The 19,491-nt window shown below is 38.5% G+C and overlaps 1 protein-coding gene across 3 annotated transcripts in view; it reads right to left on the reverse strand.

The window, feature by feature from the left end:
* Positions 1-19,491, reverse strand: part of LOC145939084 (zinc finger and BTB domain-containing protein 8A-like) — a 76,687-nt gene that overhangs the window by 6,972 nt on the left and 50,224 nt on the right. The window contains exon 5 of one of the 3 annotated variants that reach the window (XM_083043177.1): positions 7-4,388. The exons of 1 other annotated variant lie outside the window; for it this stretch is intronic. In XM_083043177.1, the coding sequence (XP_082899303.1) occupies positions 4,165-4,388 (224 nt within the window). In that variant the 3' untranslated portion in view covers positions 7-4,164. Of the gene's footprint in view, positions 1-6; positions 4,389-7,671; positions 19,194-19,491 lie in introns of those variants that run through there. One more of the 3 variants, XM_083043175.1, reaches the window with a different exon arrangement.

Below are 19,491 nucleotides of genomic sequence, written 5' to 3' on the forward strand. Positions count from 1 at the left end.
CTGGAAAACCCAACAGCATCTACATGCTCTTCGTGCACCAATTAATCGTTAATTTAGCCTTGATCCTGAGACCAGATTTCAGATCCGAAGATTTCTACTATGAGTCCAGGATCCACGACAGCCTTAGATCCTGAGCTAGCTGAATCTCTTTCAAGATCCGCGCGAGAGCTCGAGATCTTTGGGCTCTTCATAGTCTGTCGTAGTTCCCGAACTCCTTGAATTATCGGATCCTTTGATACCGAGCTTTCAGAATTTGCTTTAGATCTTGAAATTTTCGGTCTGCAAGATCTCTTGAGATTCTTGAACCCTTCGGTGCGGTTGATGGTTGTGTGGTCTCGTTTGGTGCAGTGTTCGAGTGTCTCTGAGCGGTCTAATGAATTTGCGGATCACAGCTGGTGACGTGAACGTTCTCTCGTAACTTCAAATAATTGATACACTTACTCTCTTGGAGAAACGAAAGAGAATTACGTAAAGCAAAAATATAAATAATTAAAGTCGACTATACAATAAGACCGAATTAAGACGACTTTTTTTAGCGAGACAGACCGAAATAAATTTTGATTTCAATATAAATTAATTTTTTCTATCAAAGTTATATATAAAATATAGCGAGCAAAATCAGTCAAGTAATTTCGAAACGCGCAAACATTATTTGCGGGCATTCATCTTTTGAAGAAAAGTTCCTCGAACGCGTGAGAAAAAAAACGAGAGAAACGTCACAAGGCAGGCAGTGTGTTGAAATGATCGAGTGTGTCTGGTCATGTGTGAACGCATTCACACGCACGATCACCATTCACCATTTCTTTCACGAGCACATACATATTCCAGAAGCATTCCAAGATTTATACTCACGTTCTCGATGCGGCCATGGAAACACGAAGAACACGTCGAGTAAGAATAGCGCGAGCTTCTAGGCCTCCTGAGATTCTTGACTACTTCAGGATCCTTCGAGATCTTTGAATTCTAAAATACTGGCATTTTCGGATTCGCGAATCATATGGAAAAATGGAATCACTGGTTCGTCGGATTCTTTTAAAAATTTAACTTTGTTCAAGATCCTTTAAAATATACATGCTTTAGCGATGCGGGGAGAAGAAAAATACTTAACCGAACATTTGCCAGTGTTTTATCCCGGGATTATATCCGAGATGAAGCTCGGTCTTCAATAATGCGTGCCAGAAAACGCAGAAAGTTCACACGCTTGTGTTATGCTCTTATCGTCGTTGGCGTGTTGACAACAAAAATTTACGAGCCATCTCACGTGCACTGTATACAAAGCGATCAAAAAGTCACGATTAAATATGTATATTCTACGTTTAAGAGACGAAATTTTTAAGGTTTTACATTTATACACAAATAAAATTGTAAATAGAATAATAAATAATAATTAAAATAAAACTGTAAATAACCGCGTGTGTAATTTCTCTTATATTTTGTTAATATATCGAATTATGTCCGCATTAAATTCTAATACAAATTATGCAGCTTTTTTAAATATGATAAAAATGATGTGCATACAATTATCAGCAAAGTCAATATCAGGGACAACTAAGTTTCATGAATAATTTATAAAATGGTAGCATAACGAGAGAAAAGTAAATAGACAAGAATACATTTTTTCATAATCTGAAAAAATTAACAAATAGATCTAAACAAAATTATCCTGCGGAATTTCTTTCAACAATTGTGTGTGAAAAAAATATAGTTTTTGCCAATTTGCATTTAAATTATCTCTTCAATATAACGTAGTACTACTCGTGAACACTTGAGAATAAACAGAATAGTTGATTAAGGTGTTGCGGTGCCGTCAAATACCAGTTCAATCCCTTCCCTCCCCTTTCCCAAAGGTATATCGATTATCGGAACGGATTACCTGCATTCGATGAAGCATCCGATAATTCACATTGCGTGATAATAAAATAGAAAATCGAAAATCTACAGAACAGTCAGAATTGCATAATTTAGAATGGCATTAATGACGACGTATGCTTTCTCGTCCGAAATTATTGATGCCAACTCCTTTATTTCGTATATATACAATTATATATACAATCATATATATGTATATATATAATACATCTCTCTTAATTGAATAATTTTCTAAAGCATCTCAAAGAACCCTTGTTCAATTCCTCCTTAACTCTATGTAAATTGGCCATTAGTCGTAATCTAAACCGTACATGCGTACACGCTAAAGCTGATTCAAATTTACTTGTTCTTGTTCGTTAAAACGCGAGAGCGATCTATCTACCTAGTTCCTCGAGTTATCGAGCCTTCGTTAATTTTCATCCTCTGTTCTTGAACGTCAAAAGATAAACGGCTCCGTCGCGCTTTGTTCCCACGGGAAGATGATTCGTTTGCTTTCAACGGAAAGAGACTTGGAATGAGAAATAACGTAATATATAACACGAAAAACCCCCGCGAGTCCGGCCACGCCGGAAACGATCGAAGGGATTCGAAGGTACAAGTAGTAAAAAATAAAATTAGACTCTCTTTGGAAAATTGAACACAGACACTTGCATTATCGCCGTTCGTTTATACTACGTAACACGCTTTCTCGAATTGTCTTTGGCATTTTGACGGAAGAATTACGTGTATTTTCGTCACATTGCACTTTATCGATATACGTTTCTTATAGTTACAAAAAGCTGCGGATCTATGGATCTTTACGTGCGTTTTACGTGTCTACGTAAATCTATAAATTTGTGCTGAATTATGTAGATTATTGATCTGAATATACAGTATCCGATAATAGATGTATATGTATAGTGATGTCTCTTGAAGATTAAATAAATATTGCATCTATTTTGAAAATTTGATGTTAGTAAGTATCTTAATATCAAGTATATCTCTTTAAATTGGCTCCAAAAAATATAACATCATCCATATCCCGACTATATTCTTTGTCAAGAGAGAATTATAATTAATTTTCGTTAAAATATGTACATCAAATGCAATAATTATAGTATATCAATTCCCTTACATGTTAATCTACAGAGAGCCAATAACACATAATTATATATTATCTGCAGACCGATGCACCTGTAATTGCGCAAATATATCTGTCTCATAAAATAACAATAATTATCAATATTAATTACAATTACATTCATTCGTAATTAAATTTAACAGAGGTTTAATTGTTTTTCTACCTAATTACATATATCTTCTGAAGAAAAACCAGTTACAAATACTTGACGAATAACATATCGAATAACGTTTCTTGATTTTCACCTCTTTTATTCCTCCTTTATCTTATATATTATTCAAAATAAGAATAATCACAATTACAGAAGGGAAGGCGAAACGAGAAGATCGCTACACTTTCATCCACCTCGACTTTTTCTTCGATCCGTCTTTAAATTCTATCATCCGGAAGCGCATCGAAGCGCATCCTTTGCGCTCGCGCGAATAACGAGTCGGCAAGGAGATTTAAAAACGCGTGTTCGTATAAATACAGTCGGTGCAAATTCGAGATCCCAAGATTCGAGCATTTAGTTCATCAGGCATCTTCCGTTGTCGGCGGAAGAAAGGCAAAAAGATAGAAAGAAGGAATGCAGCGAGATGGATAGAGGTGAAGACTAATATTTAATGACGAGGCTGATATTTAATTAATATTTACATGACGGAATCACACGGTCTTTACGATCACTCAAATACGTCTGACGAAATCTTTAAGTAGTGCTAAATGCAATGTGTGTGTATATGTATCAATTATCGATCGGTCGAAAGGGAGCGAGTGCCTTGTTGCGTATACAACCATTCTAACATTCCACAAAGCGGTCCTAATGAAGCGATTTGCCTCCTCTAACAGGTGAATCAGTTTCCCTAATCCTCAGATACTGAAATCCGCTTCTACAATACATTCCTCGATTAACGAATCAATCTCATGCTCGATCATCTTACGTTAATTATTATCCTCTCAGACACTAAAACTCCTTCATATTCTCGAATCCTCCGCCTTTCGATATACACATGATCTTGTTCATTTAATGACGACTCATGAACGAATAACAAAGTGCCTTCGATTTATTTGTCAACCAAACTCGAGTCTGAATAAGACGCGGCGGCAGAGGAAAAAGAAGAGGTTGAAGAAGACAAAGCGATTTCTCGCTAGATCCGCAGCTTGAAGTACGCGGCGCGATATTGCGACGAGTGCGTGCGCTATTGCGCGTGGACGCGCGCGTGCTTGGTACGCGTGTGCGTGAGCAGGGTGTCGCTGCGCGTGTACACCGCTGGGCAGAGCGGACAGGCGTACTTGCCGGGGAAATGCACGTAATAATGATTGCGCACGTTCGTCACGACCTTACCGCACAACGAGCACCGCCTCCTCTCGTCGCTGTTACTCTGTCTCTCAAATATCTGTGATATCCGCCAATTTTTCAGCTCTGCAACACAACAACAGAAACCACAGTGTCAGCAAAGCACCTCGTATTAGCCCGACTCTCTTCGCACAGCGTGTCATCGCTCTATTTCTGGCTCTATATTTTTTCTCTGCTCTTTCTCTCTCTTTTTTTATTTCCCGCCAAATTTTTTTTTCCCTTTCATGTCAAAGATTGGACTCGGATTGGAGAATTGTCATTTATTATATTCCTCTTATTTAATCCATCTCCCGTTGGCGTGTGGCGTGTGCGCATAAGGATACGTGACAATCTTGGAGCGAACCCTTGGATTGTGTGTACGGCGTTGACACACTGATAAACACGACGTGCGGTTTGTGGTGAGATCAAACTACGCGTTCGAGGGGCATGAGATCAAAGGACATCGGAATAATCGATATCCAGCGAACCGAAAATTTCACATATTGAAGGATTCGAGCACGCTAAAGATCTTGAAGAAAACTATGAAACGTCGTCCGCAAACGATCTTTCAGGATTCAAACGTCTAAGACTAAAAATATACTCTTCGATCATCATGCGACACCCGAAAAAGAACAATCACTTCGTAAATCGCGTCATCTGCAAAAAAAAAAAAATGAAAAATCGATCTGTATGGAATCTGCAGGATAGGAACACGACAGTCATGATTTTTTCTGCTCCGGATTGAGCTCCGGATCCACAGCTTCATGTCTCGAGAAGCGACACGTTCTCGCGAGGAAGCACGTGTTCTTGAGGATTCGTACTGGCGTAAAAATCTTCAAGAACGTCGCGTCGAGGATCGTAACCGCGACACGAATCTCAGGAGCGGCGTAAAAATCCGCAGTCTCTCGTATAAATGTAAAAGGAAGAAGGCGAGATCGTGGAAAACATATTTCAGGTGTGTATTGCAAACGCGATATACGCATCGACACGTTGACGTAAAATCGGGAGCCCCTGATAAGAGCACACACACTCACGTGACTCGGAAATGTAAGCCGAGACTATCATGCCGCCTTCTTTCTAGCTATAGCGATTTGACCTACATTCGGATGATAAACCAAACGCCCTTGTTTGACGTTCGAAGATTTGAGCGATATAACGAACTGAAGAATTTTCTCTTTGGAATCTCACGAATCCAATCGACCAAGTAATGCGGAAGAGCGAAAAATCTATAAATATTGATTCGGATTCAATTTAAAATTGTCGAGAAGCTTTCAGAAAGATACTTGAATTGATTTTTGCAGTTTCATATTCTCTTATCTATTCGACAACATGATCAGTTATAAAATATTAAAGATAAAAAGAATAGAAATAAGAAATGAAAAGTAATTCTTATATAGTCTAAAGTCTCTTAAATGATTTGACGGCAGACGAAGACGAAGAAATTGTTCATAGCAATGGTATTCGTTGTATTATTTCATACCAATAATAGCGTTATCGCGCGAGCTAGTCGACAAAATAATTCAGCGTAGCTTAAATGATAAGGTGTCGTCGTAGTCCAAAGCGTTGAAGTGAACGTGATTCCGTCACAAACGCTCCGTTGCAGATTAAGTAGCTGTCACGAAACGTACAGCAATCACATTTATCCCGTGCAGACGCGCAAATAATTCCATATTATATACGACTGCTTAATATCTAATAAATGCTTGTTAAAAATATCGCCAATTCATCTCGACTCGAAGCTACAAGTCATAACTTTCCCAAGGTGTTCAACAATAGTCATTTGCGATCTCATTATTTAATGTTCCGCAGAAACGTGAATATTAATTGTAAAAATTAAAAAAAAAAACATATATAGGCCTGAAAAAAAATTTATATATAGGCGAGAATGTAAACATAATCGGCGAACACCGTGCGAACGTCAAACAAAGAGAAAAATGACCTGAAAAAAAAAAAAAGAAAGAAGGCAGTCGGTTCAATTAACACACAATTATGTCTAATCGGCGAACACCGTGCGACCAGGGAGAAAAATAATCTGGAAGAAAAAAGAAAGGTAGACGGTACGGTTAACACACAATTATGCTTAATCGGCAAACACCGTGCGAACGTCGAACAGGGAAAAAAAATGATCTGGAAGAAAAAAGAAAGATAGACGGCTCGGTTAACACACAATTATGTTTAATCAAAAAATTAGTATGAAATACATTAAATGCACATGTGATTAATTCTTCATTTTTTTTTTGTTTATCATCATATATCATCATTATCATCGTCATCATCATTATCATCCGTATTATCTACACTAGAATTAAAGATGTATATAATAATGTAGTTGTAAACATAAGAGACTTTATGTTAGAATAATCATAAGGATAAGAATACAATATAACAATAAGAGAGAAATAGTAGTAAGAATAATTTCTCGTAATAAAACCGATTAACGCCTTAAAATATTTTATTCCCTCGATTATTGGCATGGTCAGAAGTTCCTCTGCGAATTTCTCATTTTCTCCATTTCTTTGCTAAATATTGCCTATTGTACGTTTCGAGCCAAATAATCATTTATGTGTGTAACAAAAAGATATACTTTCTCGAGCAACCCGCCGCTTCGACGCTATCGACGATCATCGCAATCGCCATCGTTTCCGGTCCAGAAAGACGACAATGACAACAACGATGACGACGATCGTGCAATCGAAACGCTTGTTTTCCACCTTCACAGACTTCATTCCAATAAACACACATATATATACGCTTTTCAAGTCGGGCGGGTTTTGCTTCCTTTTTGTCCAAGTGTTTAACCGATCGATCGCTTTCACATACGATATATAGTGTCCCCGTAAGTAACTGCTCTGTCGGAAAGCTTTCGAATCTTTGAAACGAGTGACAACGGTGAAAGGAAAGAAAAGACCGGAAATAAGGAGTCGAAATCAAAGTTCAACGAAAAGAGGAGGATAAAAGGGAGTGACAGGGGGCAGATCCGAAACCAACAATGTAATAAGGAAAAAAAATATAAGATTGATATATACACACGTTGATGAAAAATTTGCGATCACGATTCCGTTGTCGATTCCTTCGATCGAGCCTTCAGCTTCCACAATCGTCAAACTTTTTTAAAGTTTACCGTGTGAATTTACAGACGTTTGAGCTTTTTAGTGCGACGAAATAATGATGCAAATTTTTCTTGGACGTGTGTCAAAGGAGAAACGAGACGACTTGTCAGAAAAAAAAAGGAAGGATGTTGATCGCGATTTGGTTCCTTCTTTTCTCGCACGCACGCACGCATTTTCACTTTCTTTCTCTCCCTCTCTCTCACTCGATCCCCAGTTAATTCTACCTTTTGCTTCTTCTTTCACGCTTCTTTTCTCTCTCGTTCTCTTTTTCTCTTGTATGCGCTCATACTCGATCTCACTTGGTCATACAACATGCGAAAAATGCAACGAATAACGATTTTTTCCTCTTGCCGTTCGTTCATAATGTTGAATCTACTTTTAGAGGCTCGTTTTCTATATTTACACGCGCCGTGTAAAATCACAACTTTCAGTCTGACAGTCGTGCCGATTCACGTTTTATTTTATTTTAATTTTTTTTTTAATGATGAGTAGAACACGCTTAGTATTCTCGCGGGGAACACTGATCCCCTATATTGTGTTATGATTTACAATTATTACAGTTTATTCATCCCCCGAGAAAAATAACAAAATGTATATATATATATATATATATGAAGATAGATATATATACATGTGTGTATATACATATATATCCATAGTTAATCCGTAATTTGTATATATATTATTATATAAAGAGATATTAATAATAGTACTTTTTTTTATTTAGTTTAATAATGTACAAAGGGGGCAGGGGGTGCTGTTGCTCGGCGGCGAAAAAAAAAAGAAAACAACAAAATGCCTTAAACGCGCCCCTTATCCTATCAGCCTAAGCCTAATCCCTAGGTAACGCCTATTTAACTACATTCATAATGTTCACTTGCACAGCCATAGTTTCTTTCTTCGCTTTTCTCACATTCAATCGCTTATTGTTAGAACGTCTCCTCGATCGTCGACCCGCGCAATCCCTGAGGACCGTTCGGAGCCCCATCGTCAGCACAGCTGATTGCGAGATTGAGGCGCGTCGCGTACGCGTGTTAGTTGAGTAAAAGCACGAACAATATCTCCAAATTCGCGTTTTCGACTTTCGAATCGAAGGATCGATAATCCGCAAATCATCGAGGATGAAATCTAAAAGAATCTAACAATAATCAAAGTTTCAAAGAATTTTCGACACAAAGGCTCTTTAAAAGGAGACTAAAAATTAAGTGTCAAAGAATTAAAAAATTTCTTTAAGTACTTGATGCAATCCGTGCAATCTGATCCTTCCGGATGTGATTCAAAGGCCGAGTAATCGATCCCGAATAATTCGGCGGTCACCATCGTGTGTCATCGCATACCATCGCAGATCGCGCGGTCGAAATTCGAGCTTTAACTCAACCACGCGCGTTCACCAATGACGCGAATCGAATGAATTGCCGGGGGCGCAATTCGAGGATTTCGAAAATTCAAGAGAAACATTATCCACACTCGTACGTCCTTGCCCGCCCGTTCCCGCCACTCAAAGTATCCGGAGAACGCAACTTGTCCGCCGCGCGACAGCGCCATGCCCCGCATTTTTTACTATCGCAATATATATTGCACAATTTTTTTTATTTTTCATTAAATTTATCTCAATTTCAATAAGGTGTTAGCACCAATCTATTATATCACAATGTTCCACTCCATACCACGCAGTTGTAAATATATAAATACCTAAATATGTAGCAATAATAGTAGTTGTAATAGTGGTAGTAGTAGTAGTGATAGCAATAGTAGTAATAGTAATAGTAGTAGTAAGTAGTAGTAGTAATAGTAATAGCAGTAGTGGTAATAATAGTAATATATATATCGTAGTAATTTCCGTTTAATTAATAAAAGATTTCGATATAACAGCCAGGTGACCCGCGGCCGAGTTAAACGAGGGCGCGCAGGCCGATTCAATATTTTGTAAAATTATGTGCCGAGTATTTCTCTCTCTCTTTCTCTCTCTTTTTTCACCCACCCTCTCCCTCCCTTGCATATATTCCTCTCCTACCACCTCTTCGTGTGTCGCATGTGTATTTTTTTGGCTATCCGTGCGCGGATACGATCGGACATATATGCGAGCTTTTATACGTGTAAGGTCGTCCTAAACAGAGATATAAATCACTAGCAGGATTTTCCTTTCTTGAACCGCGCGTCTCTTAGTTAGTCTACAATATATTCTAAGGATTAATTACATAGAGAGTTTCGCACACATTTAGAGCCTGAAATTGTTCGAATCTTTGACACACTGCAATATGAAATATATACGAACATTTATAAAAGTTGACACTTGCATTGATTGAACGTTAAGAAGTTATTTTAGTGCTTTCGTGTGTTTAGATTCTTAAATACCCTTAAGATTACTCTCCCCTTAAGACACAGCGAGACGAGAAAAGTATCGACAAGAGAGATACACCCGTGCTAGTGATGTATATATATGTCGTTTTCGGGATACAAAATACACACACCCCGTATACAAGTTCCACTCTCATGATTTCGTCCGCTTCGATGCTCCGCCCGCGGAAAAACGAAAAGCGAGAAGTTTCGGTCGTGTGTGTGTGTGTGTGTGTGTGTGTATATATATTGTATATATATGGTTCGTAGATAAAAAAAGAAAATTCTTTGCGAGCGTACAAAAGTCACGAGATTTAGAAAAAGAAGACCTTTATAGAAATCCGTCTTGTTCGTTTTCTTTCTTGCGCGCGCGTCACGCCACTCCCAGGAAAATAAACTTTCCGCCAAAGGTTATTGCCTCTCGCGTTTCCATAACGCCGTTATCGTTCGCGGTGAGCTTTTCCCCGGGACCTTCTTTTTCGAGAATCACATGTCGATACTCCACCGCGGCGACGGGCGTAGAAAAGCACCGGATTTTCCGAGGACCTACTATACGAAACGAAATACGACGTCTCGTCGCGTCGAATAACCAGCGTCTCAACACGCGTATTCCAGCGGACAGTTGGTTATTTATTAAAGGAAAATATATATTAAGATCCCGCACGAATATTGTCGAGGCCTCTTGAATTTCGGGATATTCGTATAACGACGAAGAATTTGGAGTCCAACGAACTGTGTGTCTAAAATGAACAACGGAAATCGGAATCTATTTTAATTCAATATTGCGAATCGTAAATTAAATTCTAACTAAGTTTTCACCGAGAAAACCAAATCGAGAATTTTTTCCCCCTATTTACATTTCCGCGTTCCTCCAATTTTGTCGTCGCGATGACAGGACGTCGTCGTGATTTATTTGACTCGTAATACTCGGACGAAAGATTTGACGGAATTTATATCTTTTTATAGGACGCGTAAATACCGGAGAGAGTATTTGATCGCGCGTCTCGAGGTAGCTTTTTATCGGAGATCCGTTTTATTCGGAACGATGACATCGTGTGACAGTTCTTTTGCAACCCCCCATTGATTCGTCCGACTCGCGCATACAGGAAGATTGTAACAACACTGTGTGTATTTTTCCGTCGACTTTCCCCGTACTTGGCAACGAATTCGCGGTAAATGTCACTTTTTATCCCGTTTTAATTTTCTAATGGCCTTTGGGGATAATGTCGCGATACGCCAATCTGAACAAAAACGAAAAAAGAAATCACACGACGCGTAATGTGTCAAGTTTCGAGATGCTTCTCATTCGCGTTTCATTTTCCCTTTTTTTTTTTGAAAGCTCTTTAAATTAAAACATTCAAAGATTGAGTCGAACGTGCGAGATGACTCGTTATAATGACCAATTTAGAAGCATCCTCTTTGATTCGTCGACGCTTTGCGCTTTGTATTATGACATGTACTAATTACTAAATTATTATATCACTCGGAGAGAGAGCGAGCTCCCCTTTTTTCAGTAAATTCGCATTTAAATATCCCTGGCAGATGTTTTAAAATTTGGCTGTCGCCGCACCGTGTCCCCATCGTACAGTCAAATTTTGTGGCAGAATGCGAAAGTCGCGAAAGAGGATGCGATATAAAGGGAAAAGCGACAGCAAAGAGAGAGAAGATAAAATCATAAAGCAAATCGCGCGTCGGCGTCGGCGAACGCCGGATATAAAGCGCTGCGAATAAATTAGTCCGCGAATACGGACGCGATAATGCAACGCATAAAAGGGAAAAGGGGGTGGACGAGGGTGGAAAACCGCGAAAGCACGATGATGGTAACGAAAAACCTACGATGGTGTGTTGCACACGCGTGTATGCATACATATGGGAGGATGGCGGAAAGTTCACTCATCTGGTTTCAACGCGCAGACAGAACAATTCGCGCCGATTACGTCTCCCAGTTGACGAGAGACTTTATTCGCGGCGTTTCTCGATTTTGCTCGCGTATTTACGCGTCCTCGAAAGGGGATCGCCGTTCTCTCGTAGTGTTTTTCAAACCCGGATTTCTCGAGCGATTTTGCCTCCCGTTTGCAACATGTTGAAATAAATTTAAAGGCTATAAGATTTAAAAAAAACACAATAGCCCGCGACGAGCAATACCACAATGCAGTTATTCGACTTTAAAAATTCTTTCAACTTAAAATAATTTCGAAAAATATTTTTCTAAATAAATAAAATATAAATTATTATTAAAAATGCATATAAATATATTCATTGCCTATATTACTAATTGCTATTTTTTAAAGAAAAGATTGTATCCTTTTTCTTTTCAAAAACTTTCGATTAGTAATATAATTTTTGCGACAATTTTCCAGGGAAAAATATTCGATTGCTAAAATTTTTAGATTCAAAGATCCAAATAAGATAATAACATAAAGTTACAATCATGTCATAATACGAAGATACGATATCTAAAACTCGAAACGACACGCTTTCCCGAAGAAATCTTGTGCGGAAAAGTTTGAAAGACACTGGTTCACATGTTTTCACGATTCTCTCTGGTATAAAATCGCGTTCCGCCTTTCCCATTTGGTCCCGCCATTGCGTCTACTCACTCAGCTATTTATCCGCGAATATTTGGAATACGTAGCATGCCGAACATCGTGCTTTGCGTGTATGCACGTAATCGGCGAACGCTCTTGATCGTGCTCTCGAACGTGTGGGCGTCAGTCGATCGATACGGATGTTGCAAGCGCGCGTCAGATTTCCGGTCTGTGATGAAACACGAAATTACAATGGCAACTAGGACTCATGCATCAATAATTTTGAAAGGACTCGCACACAGAAAGGCAAGGAAATATTTCAGAAAAGATAATTTAAGAAACTTGAAATTGGAATTCTCAAAAAAGATTTTTTAATTGAGGAAAATTGTAAAAAAGAAAATTTTTAAAGAGAATCTATAAATGAGTTGAAGAGAATTTTTATATAAAACTTTAAAGATTGAAATTTTAGGCTCTGATTTATATACATACTGTGCGTAATCTCTCTTATCAAATTTTAATTCAATTTCCGCAGGATTGATTGCATTAAAATCTCTTTTTCATGCATAACGGAGGAGAGATCGTTCTCGCGAATCATTATCGACGTTATGCGATACGACAATCCTTTTGTACGCATAAAATTGCGCGTGTATATAGTAGGGCTGTCGGATGTTTTGCGGCCATTTGACAATTCGTGTACGAACAATTCCGGAAATTGACAGCGGCCGTACATGGACGAACGTCCAACCGCGTATGTAAATACAGAACGAGCGAAAAGTCGCGTATGTATTGTTGAATAATAATCGTGTAACCATGTAAATACATCACTATTGTTTATGTAAATATTGCACGATGGAAAATCAAATGTTATTTCAACATTAAACATTATTCGCGCGTTATACTAATTAATATTGTACTTGCAGATTCGCGCGGTTGACTTTGCAACAATTGATGATGCGTAATCATTTCATTCGTACAAACTATAGATCTATTGTGATGATAAAAAAAGGAGATCTCTATAATTGCGAGACAGCATAATTCGACGAGATGTCTAACAGAGTCACGATTTAATGTTACCACGCGATAAGAAACAAAACATGTATCATAATCGCAATAATTCGTCAATCTTTATCATTCATTCGTTATTAACGTGTTGCGTGACTTTTCACATCAATCTGCATAATTATGCGTACAAGAACTCTGACAATGTTAAATAGCGTTTATTTAAAAAATTTGTTAAAAAAAGTATACAATGATGTCGCGATGATGATTTCGCTCGTTCGACATCTTGCAACGTCCATTCGCATTCGAGCGACAAAAATTAAAGTTTCTCGAGGGTGGAGTCTCTCTCCAAACCGGTGACTAAAACGACTGCGTTTTAATGACGATGGAGCGACAACGGCGACGCAAAGTTGACTTTCGCAATATTAGGACGAAAGATGAAAAGCAAACTCCGGCGTTAAACTTTGTCGCGGTCAACCAATTAAATACAACCGCGTCCTGACTCTGCAGGCTGGACCATAATTTCGCGCGCACGATGAAACATCGATCCCGTCCATGAGCACCTCGCTCTCTCTCCTTCTCTTCGAAGGGAGGCTGCAATGCACCGATGTAGGATGGTGCACCGAGAAGAGGTATCAACCAAGGGGAGAAAGAGAGAATCACATGTGCGCCGAAATCCGCGGGCACGCAGCCGTCTATATAGCTGTCGCTCATCGTTTATACGAGTTTGACGTATCGAGAGCATCGTGAAAACATGCAGAAAAATATCACGCCGACGTTCCTAGACAGGGGTTCTCAAACAACGCCTTGCTAGTAGAAAGCTGCTCCAGCAGTTCTTTCAGGGATTCAAGAATTTAGAAAACGATTTACGGTATTAATATTCTCGTAATTTGAACGATTCGGTTCTATAGATCACTTAAAAAGCTCAATTATTTTTTAAGTAACGAGAAATCTTCTTTATTGAAAAAATATTGGTATTTTGAACTTTAATGATTAATTTAAAATATATATATTGTCGCAATAAATTCATTATTTTAACAGATCTTATATTTTTTATGGCGTCAAGTTTGAGTACCCCTATTTTCGAGGACGAAATCGCCAAAGATTCAGTGTTGCTTGTAAAAGTTGTTTCCCTCGTGTTTTCCTCCAAATTCTATTTTCTTTCGCGTTTCAATTTTCTCTCTCGCTTTTCTCTTCTGTGTGAAAAAGTGCGAAATTGTAATTAATCCCTAAGGCCCAGTTTCACCATCTCTGATTAACTCAATCGGCCGATTAAATTATATCTTTGTCTCTTTTCAGATACGTTCTTAAAAAGAGACAAAGATATAGTTTAATCGAAGGTTGAAGTTAATCGACATTGGTGAAACTGGCCCTTAGGGATTATAAGATAATTTCCAGTCACAGAATTAAATTTTATATATTTAATTCCGAAATTTAATTGATTAATTAATGTCTCACAACCTTCACGACAATTTTAAAATAAAAATCATTGCTCAATATATGAATCAGAGTTGAAGGCTATTATCAATTTTTATAATAACACGCGCGGAACATTCGGCGGTCATTATTGATAGATATTCGAGGTGCACATCGGCGCCAAATTGTTCGTCGTTTAACGCGTCGCATAGAAGTGATAAAAAGATGAACAAAAAGCTAAAAAGAAAAAAACAAAGCAAAAGAAAGAATAAAAAAAAGTCGATCGGCGCGTAATCTCTCAGCCAAGGAGGTAGGCCTGCAGGTGCAGTTTAACACAATTCAAATCCGACCTGTCAACAAATAAATCTCGCGTGTGTCGCATATTGCAATATAATGTTGCGCGGTGTACATGTAAACAGTGAATAACATATATATAAAATCATAAAACGATAAAACAAAATAAAATAAATTATCCAATATATTAATATATGTATATATACTCAATAATCTGCAAATAATATATTAATATTCTGGTTATATATTATTATAATATTATAATAATATATAATTATAAATTATAGATATTTATATATGCGTGTTCGGTAGTCTTAACTATGCAAAGTGCCCCTTTTTGAAGAAAAAAAAAAAAAAAAAAAAAAAAAAGAAAAGATCGACGCGGTAATATCATTTCATCACAATATTGCTTGGTTTGGCTCTTTGAATAGCTATAACGGACTCTGCGTATGCGTATACGCATGATTGTACATGTGTATGTCCGTGTTTCTGCATGTATGTATTTCTAGCGACCCCCGTGGAATAGACGTATCTTGTTCTCATTATGTATCTGTCATTCGAGAACGATAGAATAGGTATTTGTCACGATAAAAAATGTTTAGATTTAAAATCGGAATAATGCAAGAGTTCCGGCTGTTAAAAAAAAAGTCGTCAAATGGGGAGGGGGTCGCTGATGCTTTCATCCCTGTTATTAACGTTATAACTTTAACATTCGTATGCTGAAAGAGTGTCTTTGATTCACGACTTTGGCCTCGAATTTGGTGTGTTATTAATTTTGCAAATTGGCAATAATTTTATATCTCGCGTTATCTCTGTAACGGGGAATCCTCGAGAATTACGCTGTTTATAAAAAATTAGACGCTACGGGGGTCGCTACGCTTTCGTTTCATTAAGGAAAGCTTGTCCTATTTCTATCGTGTATCCCTCACGTCTATCTGCGAGGCGCCTCTTCTCTTCTCTCTCTTTTTCTCATGTGTGCATATGTGTAAATAAATGTAGCTATACATCGCTCAAAGTAATTAGGAAATTATTTCTTCAGACACAATTCTCCGTTGAAATCAAACATCATTTAAACCACTTAAATATCATCGCAAACGTATAAAGATCAAGCTTGGACACACATTACAAAGATGTTAAAATATCTTTAAAATATAAGATATATTTGTCAGTTAAAACAAAAATCTAAAGAAATAATTTCTACATTCCTTTCGAGCAGCGTATATTTATATATCTGTGTATTCCTTTTACCATTGTTATAATATATATACGTTACACGTAAATTTCACGTTGTACGAAGAAAAAAACAAACAAAGAAGAAAGAAGAACAAACAGATTGCACCCCAACCAATTAAATATCAATGTGCAACGACGATACAAATATCGTATGACCATCCCACGAATAAAAATTATTCTTTAACATAAACTATATCTTCAACCAATGATAGATTATTAGTGTGTGATAGATTATATAAAATATAAAATAATATAGTACTTATATAAATCATCCAATACAGTAAAACCTTATTTGTTGCCTACGCACTTAAGTCCCGAATCGTGGAATGTCTTCGTGATTTCCACTATTTACCCAGCGGTCGCATTATTTTATTAATAACGCGGGCGTGCAGCTTAACCGTTATAATATTATATAGAGATTTTAGGTGTTAATTAACAAGTAACGTGCGTTTTATAGTTAAAGTTCATATTAGGACTGCACAAAACGCGCTACACAACATTATCAAAATTTTACGAACGTATGCATTAAGGACAGAAAATTTCGTTGTCGCTCGATTTGCGTTGCGTGTCACTCGCGCGTATACGTGTGTTCCTGCGTGTATTTTTGCGTATATGCGTGTATCGCGGACGCGATGTCTCGTGAACTACGCCCTGTATATCTGCATGCGCATATGTGTATTTCTGTATGTGTGTACTTGTGTTTACTTGTGTGTATTTTGCGTAATGTGACAACGGGACACGTACGTGCGTAGGTAAACGCGGTGAACGCGCAAATGTTAATATTGCTACTGATTCCCGAAGGTGTTCTGTGTCTGTTGTGTGTGTAATAATATATTACAATCTAATATGAAGTCCAACTATAAACTCTTCAACAACTATACGACTCACCCTGCGTATCGAATGAATTACTTCCAGCGACTCAGCTTTTTATAATTAATAGATATATTATTAATTGAATCATTAATATTTTCTTTCCGGCTGCCGTCTCGACCGGTCGGCAGCAGCGTCTACGGGAGGAAATTGGCACCACGTTTGCTCCCATTTTATATATATATATATATAATATTTATATATGTATTTATATATATTATAATTATGTAATTAAATCAGTGCGCGCGCGCGCGCGCGCTCACACATATTAACCGTGCGAAAGTTCATATCGTTTTAATCACCCGACTTTCCCCGAACTCGTTTAAAGTATCGGCGATCGGCGCTCGTTTTCTCACCACGGAAAACAAGCAAAAAAAAAAAAAAAAAGATAAAGCTGCCCGGTCTTTGGACATCGTCGCGGACTGTGTGCGAAGTTGATGACGCACATGATCGATCGTGACAAATTATGCGATCGACAAACGAACGAGACACGAAACGCTCCGCGCGAAGGACAGGGAGAGCGAACCTTCCTCTCGCGCGCGAGCGCGTTTCTTTCATGATCAAAGAGGGAGGTTCCGATATAAAGCGACCTGCGCTATGCAATACGGCTCGTCTCGGATCGATCGATCGACGGCATCGCAATCGACGAGAACGCGTTGCTCTACCTTCAGCGACTCGAAATCCGATTAATAAGTAAGAAAAATCCTCAAGAAGGCCTTGGCCTTGCCACGTCGAAGACATTCTCCGTTCTCATCAGTTCTCCGTTCGAAAAAACAACAGTCAAGTATTCGAGGCGGATTTCAGCCTCGAAGGGATTTTACGCGACCTACTTCCTGATCGGTTCGAATCGGCGTCGAACCGGTTCGACGTTTCCGAAGAACCGAGAAAGAGCAACGCGTCGTCGTCATCATCGTCGTCGCGCGATACAACGAGCTTTCTTTCGTCCGGCGATATACACAACGAATTAAATTTCATCGCGGAACCTCCCTTGCTTAGGTCAGCTCGACGCGAGAACCGCTTTCGCGCTACGCGGAGCGTCGAGCCTCTCGTAAAATCGCGGCCCGCGACTTCGTTTCGCACTTTACACCCTCCTGCTCGTCGGCGATTCCTACAAGGGGAAAAAAAAAAAAAAAAAAAAAAAAAAAAAACAAAGAAAGAAAAGGAAAACTCAATCCTCACAGCTTCGACAAGTTAGCTACAAGCCCACTCCCAAGAAAAGTCACCGCACACTAAACTGTACACATCGCTGTATATTAATCTTCTCTGTTCTTTTTTTTGCCATTTTTTTGCAATTTTTGTTTGTTAAAAAAGACCCCTATAGAGGAGAATTTCTCGATCCCTTAAGCGTAGAACCTACAAAAGATTTGGTGTTCGAGAAAGAAGAAAAGCCGAAATTGGTCGGCCCTTATTATTAATCTCCCCAATGACCGTAACTTCAGGACCGTATCTTCGCCATAATAACGCGAAATACCCTCCTGCGATTGCGGTCATTCGCGCGCTCTTGGTATAGCATGTTCTATCGTTTATATATATAATTCTTGGGGCGCGTATTATTACATATATATATATAATATTTCAATATATATGTATATGCATATTTAAATAAATACTTAATATATTTGTATATTAAGTATATATTTAAATATATATTAAATATATATCTCTCTCACATTCCCCTTTCTCTCTCTCTCTCTCTCTCTCTCTCTCTCTCTCTCTCTCTCTCTCTCTCTCTCTCTCTCTCTCTCTCTCTCTCTCTCTCTCTCTCTCTCTCTCTCTCTCTCTCTCTCTCTCTCTCTCTCTTTTCCGGTATCTTTAGGATAACGTGTTCATGGTGTCATTGCTCGTTGAAAGCGCCAACGAGCCCGCCATAAAATCGTTAAGATCGATCTTTCTTGCTTCGGGGTGTTTAAATTTATAATGCGTGCGCAGGTTGTCGCTACGTGTGTACGTGGCACGACAGAGAGGACACTCAAACCTGCCGGGGAAGTGGACGTGGTAGTGGTTCCTGATGTGCGTCACGACCTTGCCGCACAGCTTGCACCTGTGAAGGTTGCAGCCGCCTGGCACCCGGTCAAAGGTCAGCCGCATGTGCCAGGCTTTTGAACCTGCAACATCAACACAAGACAAGTCACTTTCAGCTGTTGGTCTTCCAACACGAACTACGCGGCGAGCCACCCGATCGCCGGCGGCTCGTTTTCTCTCTCTTTCCCTGTCTTTTTCTCTCTTTTTTTTACTTTTTCTTTTTTATTTTATTTTTTTTTGTCATGTTATTCTGATTACGTTACTGTTACTTTTATGCCGTTTCCGTGCCGCTTTCGCTTTTTGTGGTACTTTACTTCGATTTAAGCTCGTTACTTTTTTTTTTTGTTCTAGGGCGGCATTTCTCGAGGGTCGCCGGATCCT

The sequence above is a fragment of the Prenolepis imparis genome, unplaced genomic scaffold (genome assembly GCF_030444845.1).
Source record: "Prenolepis imparis isolate NDT839.2.m4 unplaced genomic scaffold, iyPreImpa1.0 SCAF_7, whole genome shotgun sequence".
In the NCBI taxonomy this organism is placed as follows: domain Eukaryota; kingdom Metazoa; phylum Arthropoda; class Insecta; order Hymenoptera; family Formicidae; genus Prenolepis; species Prenolepis imparis.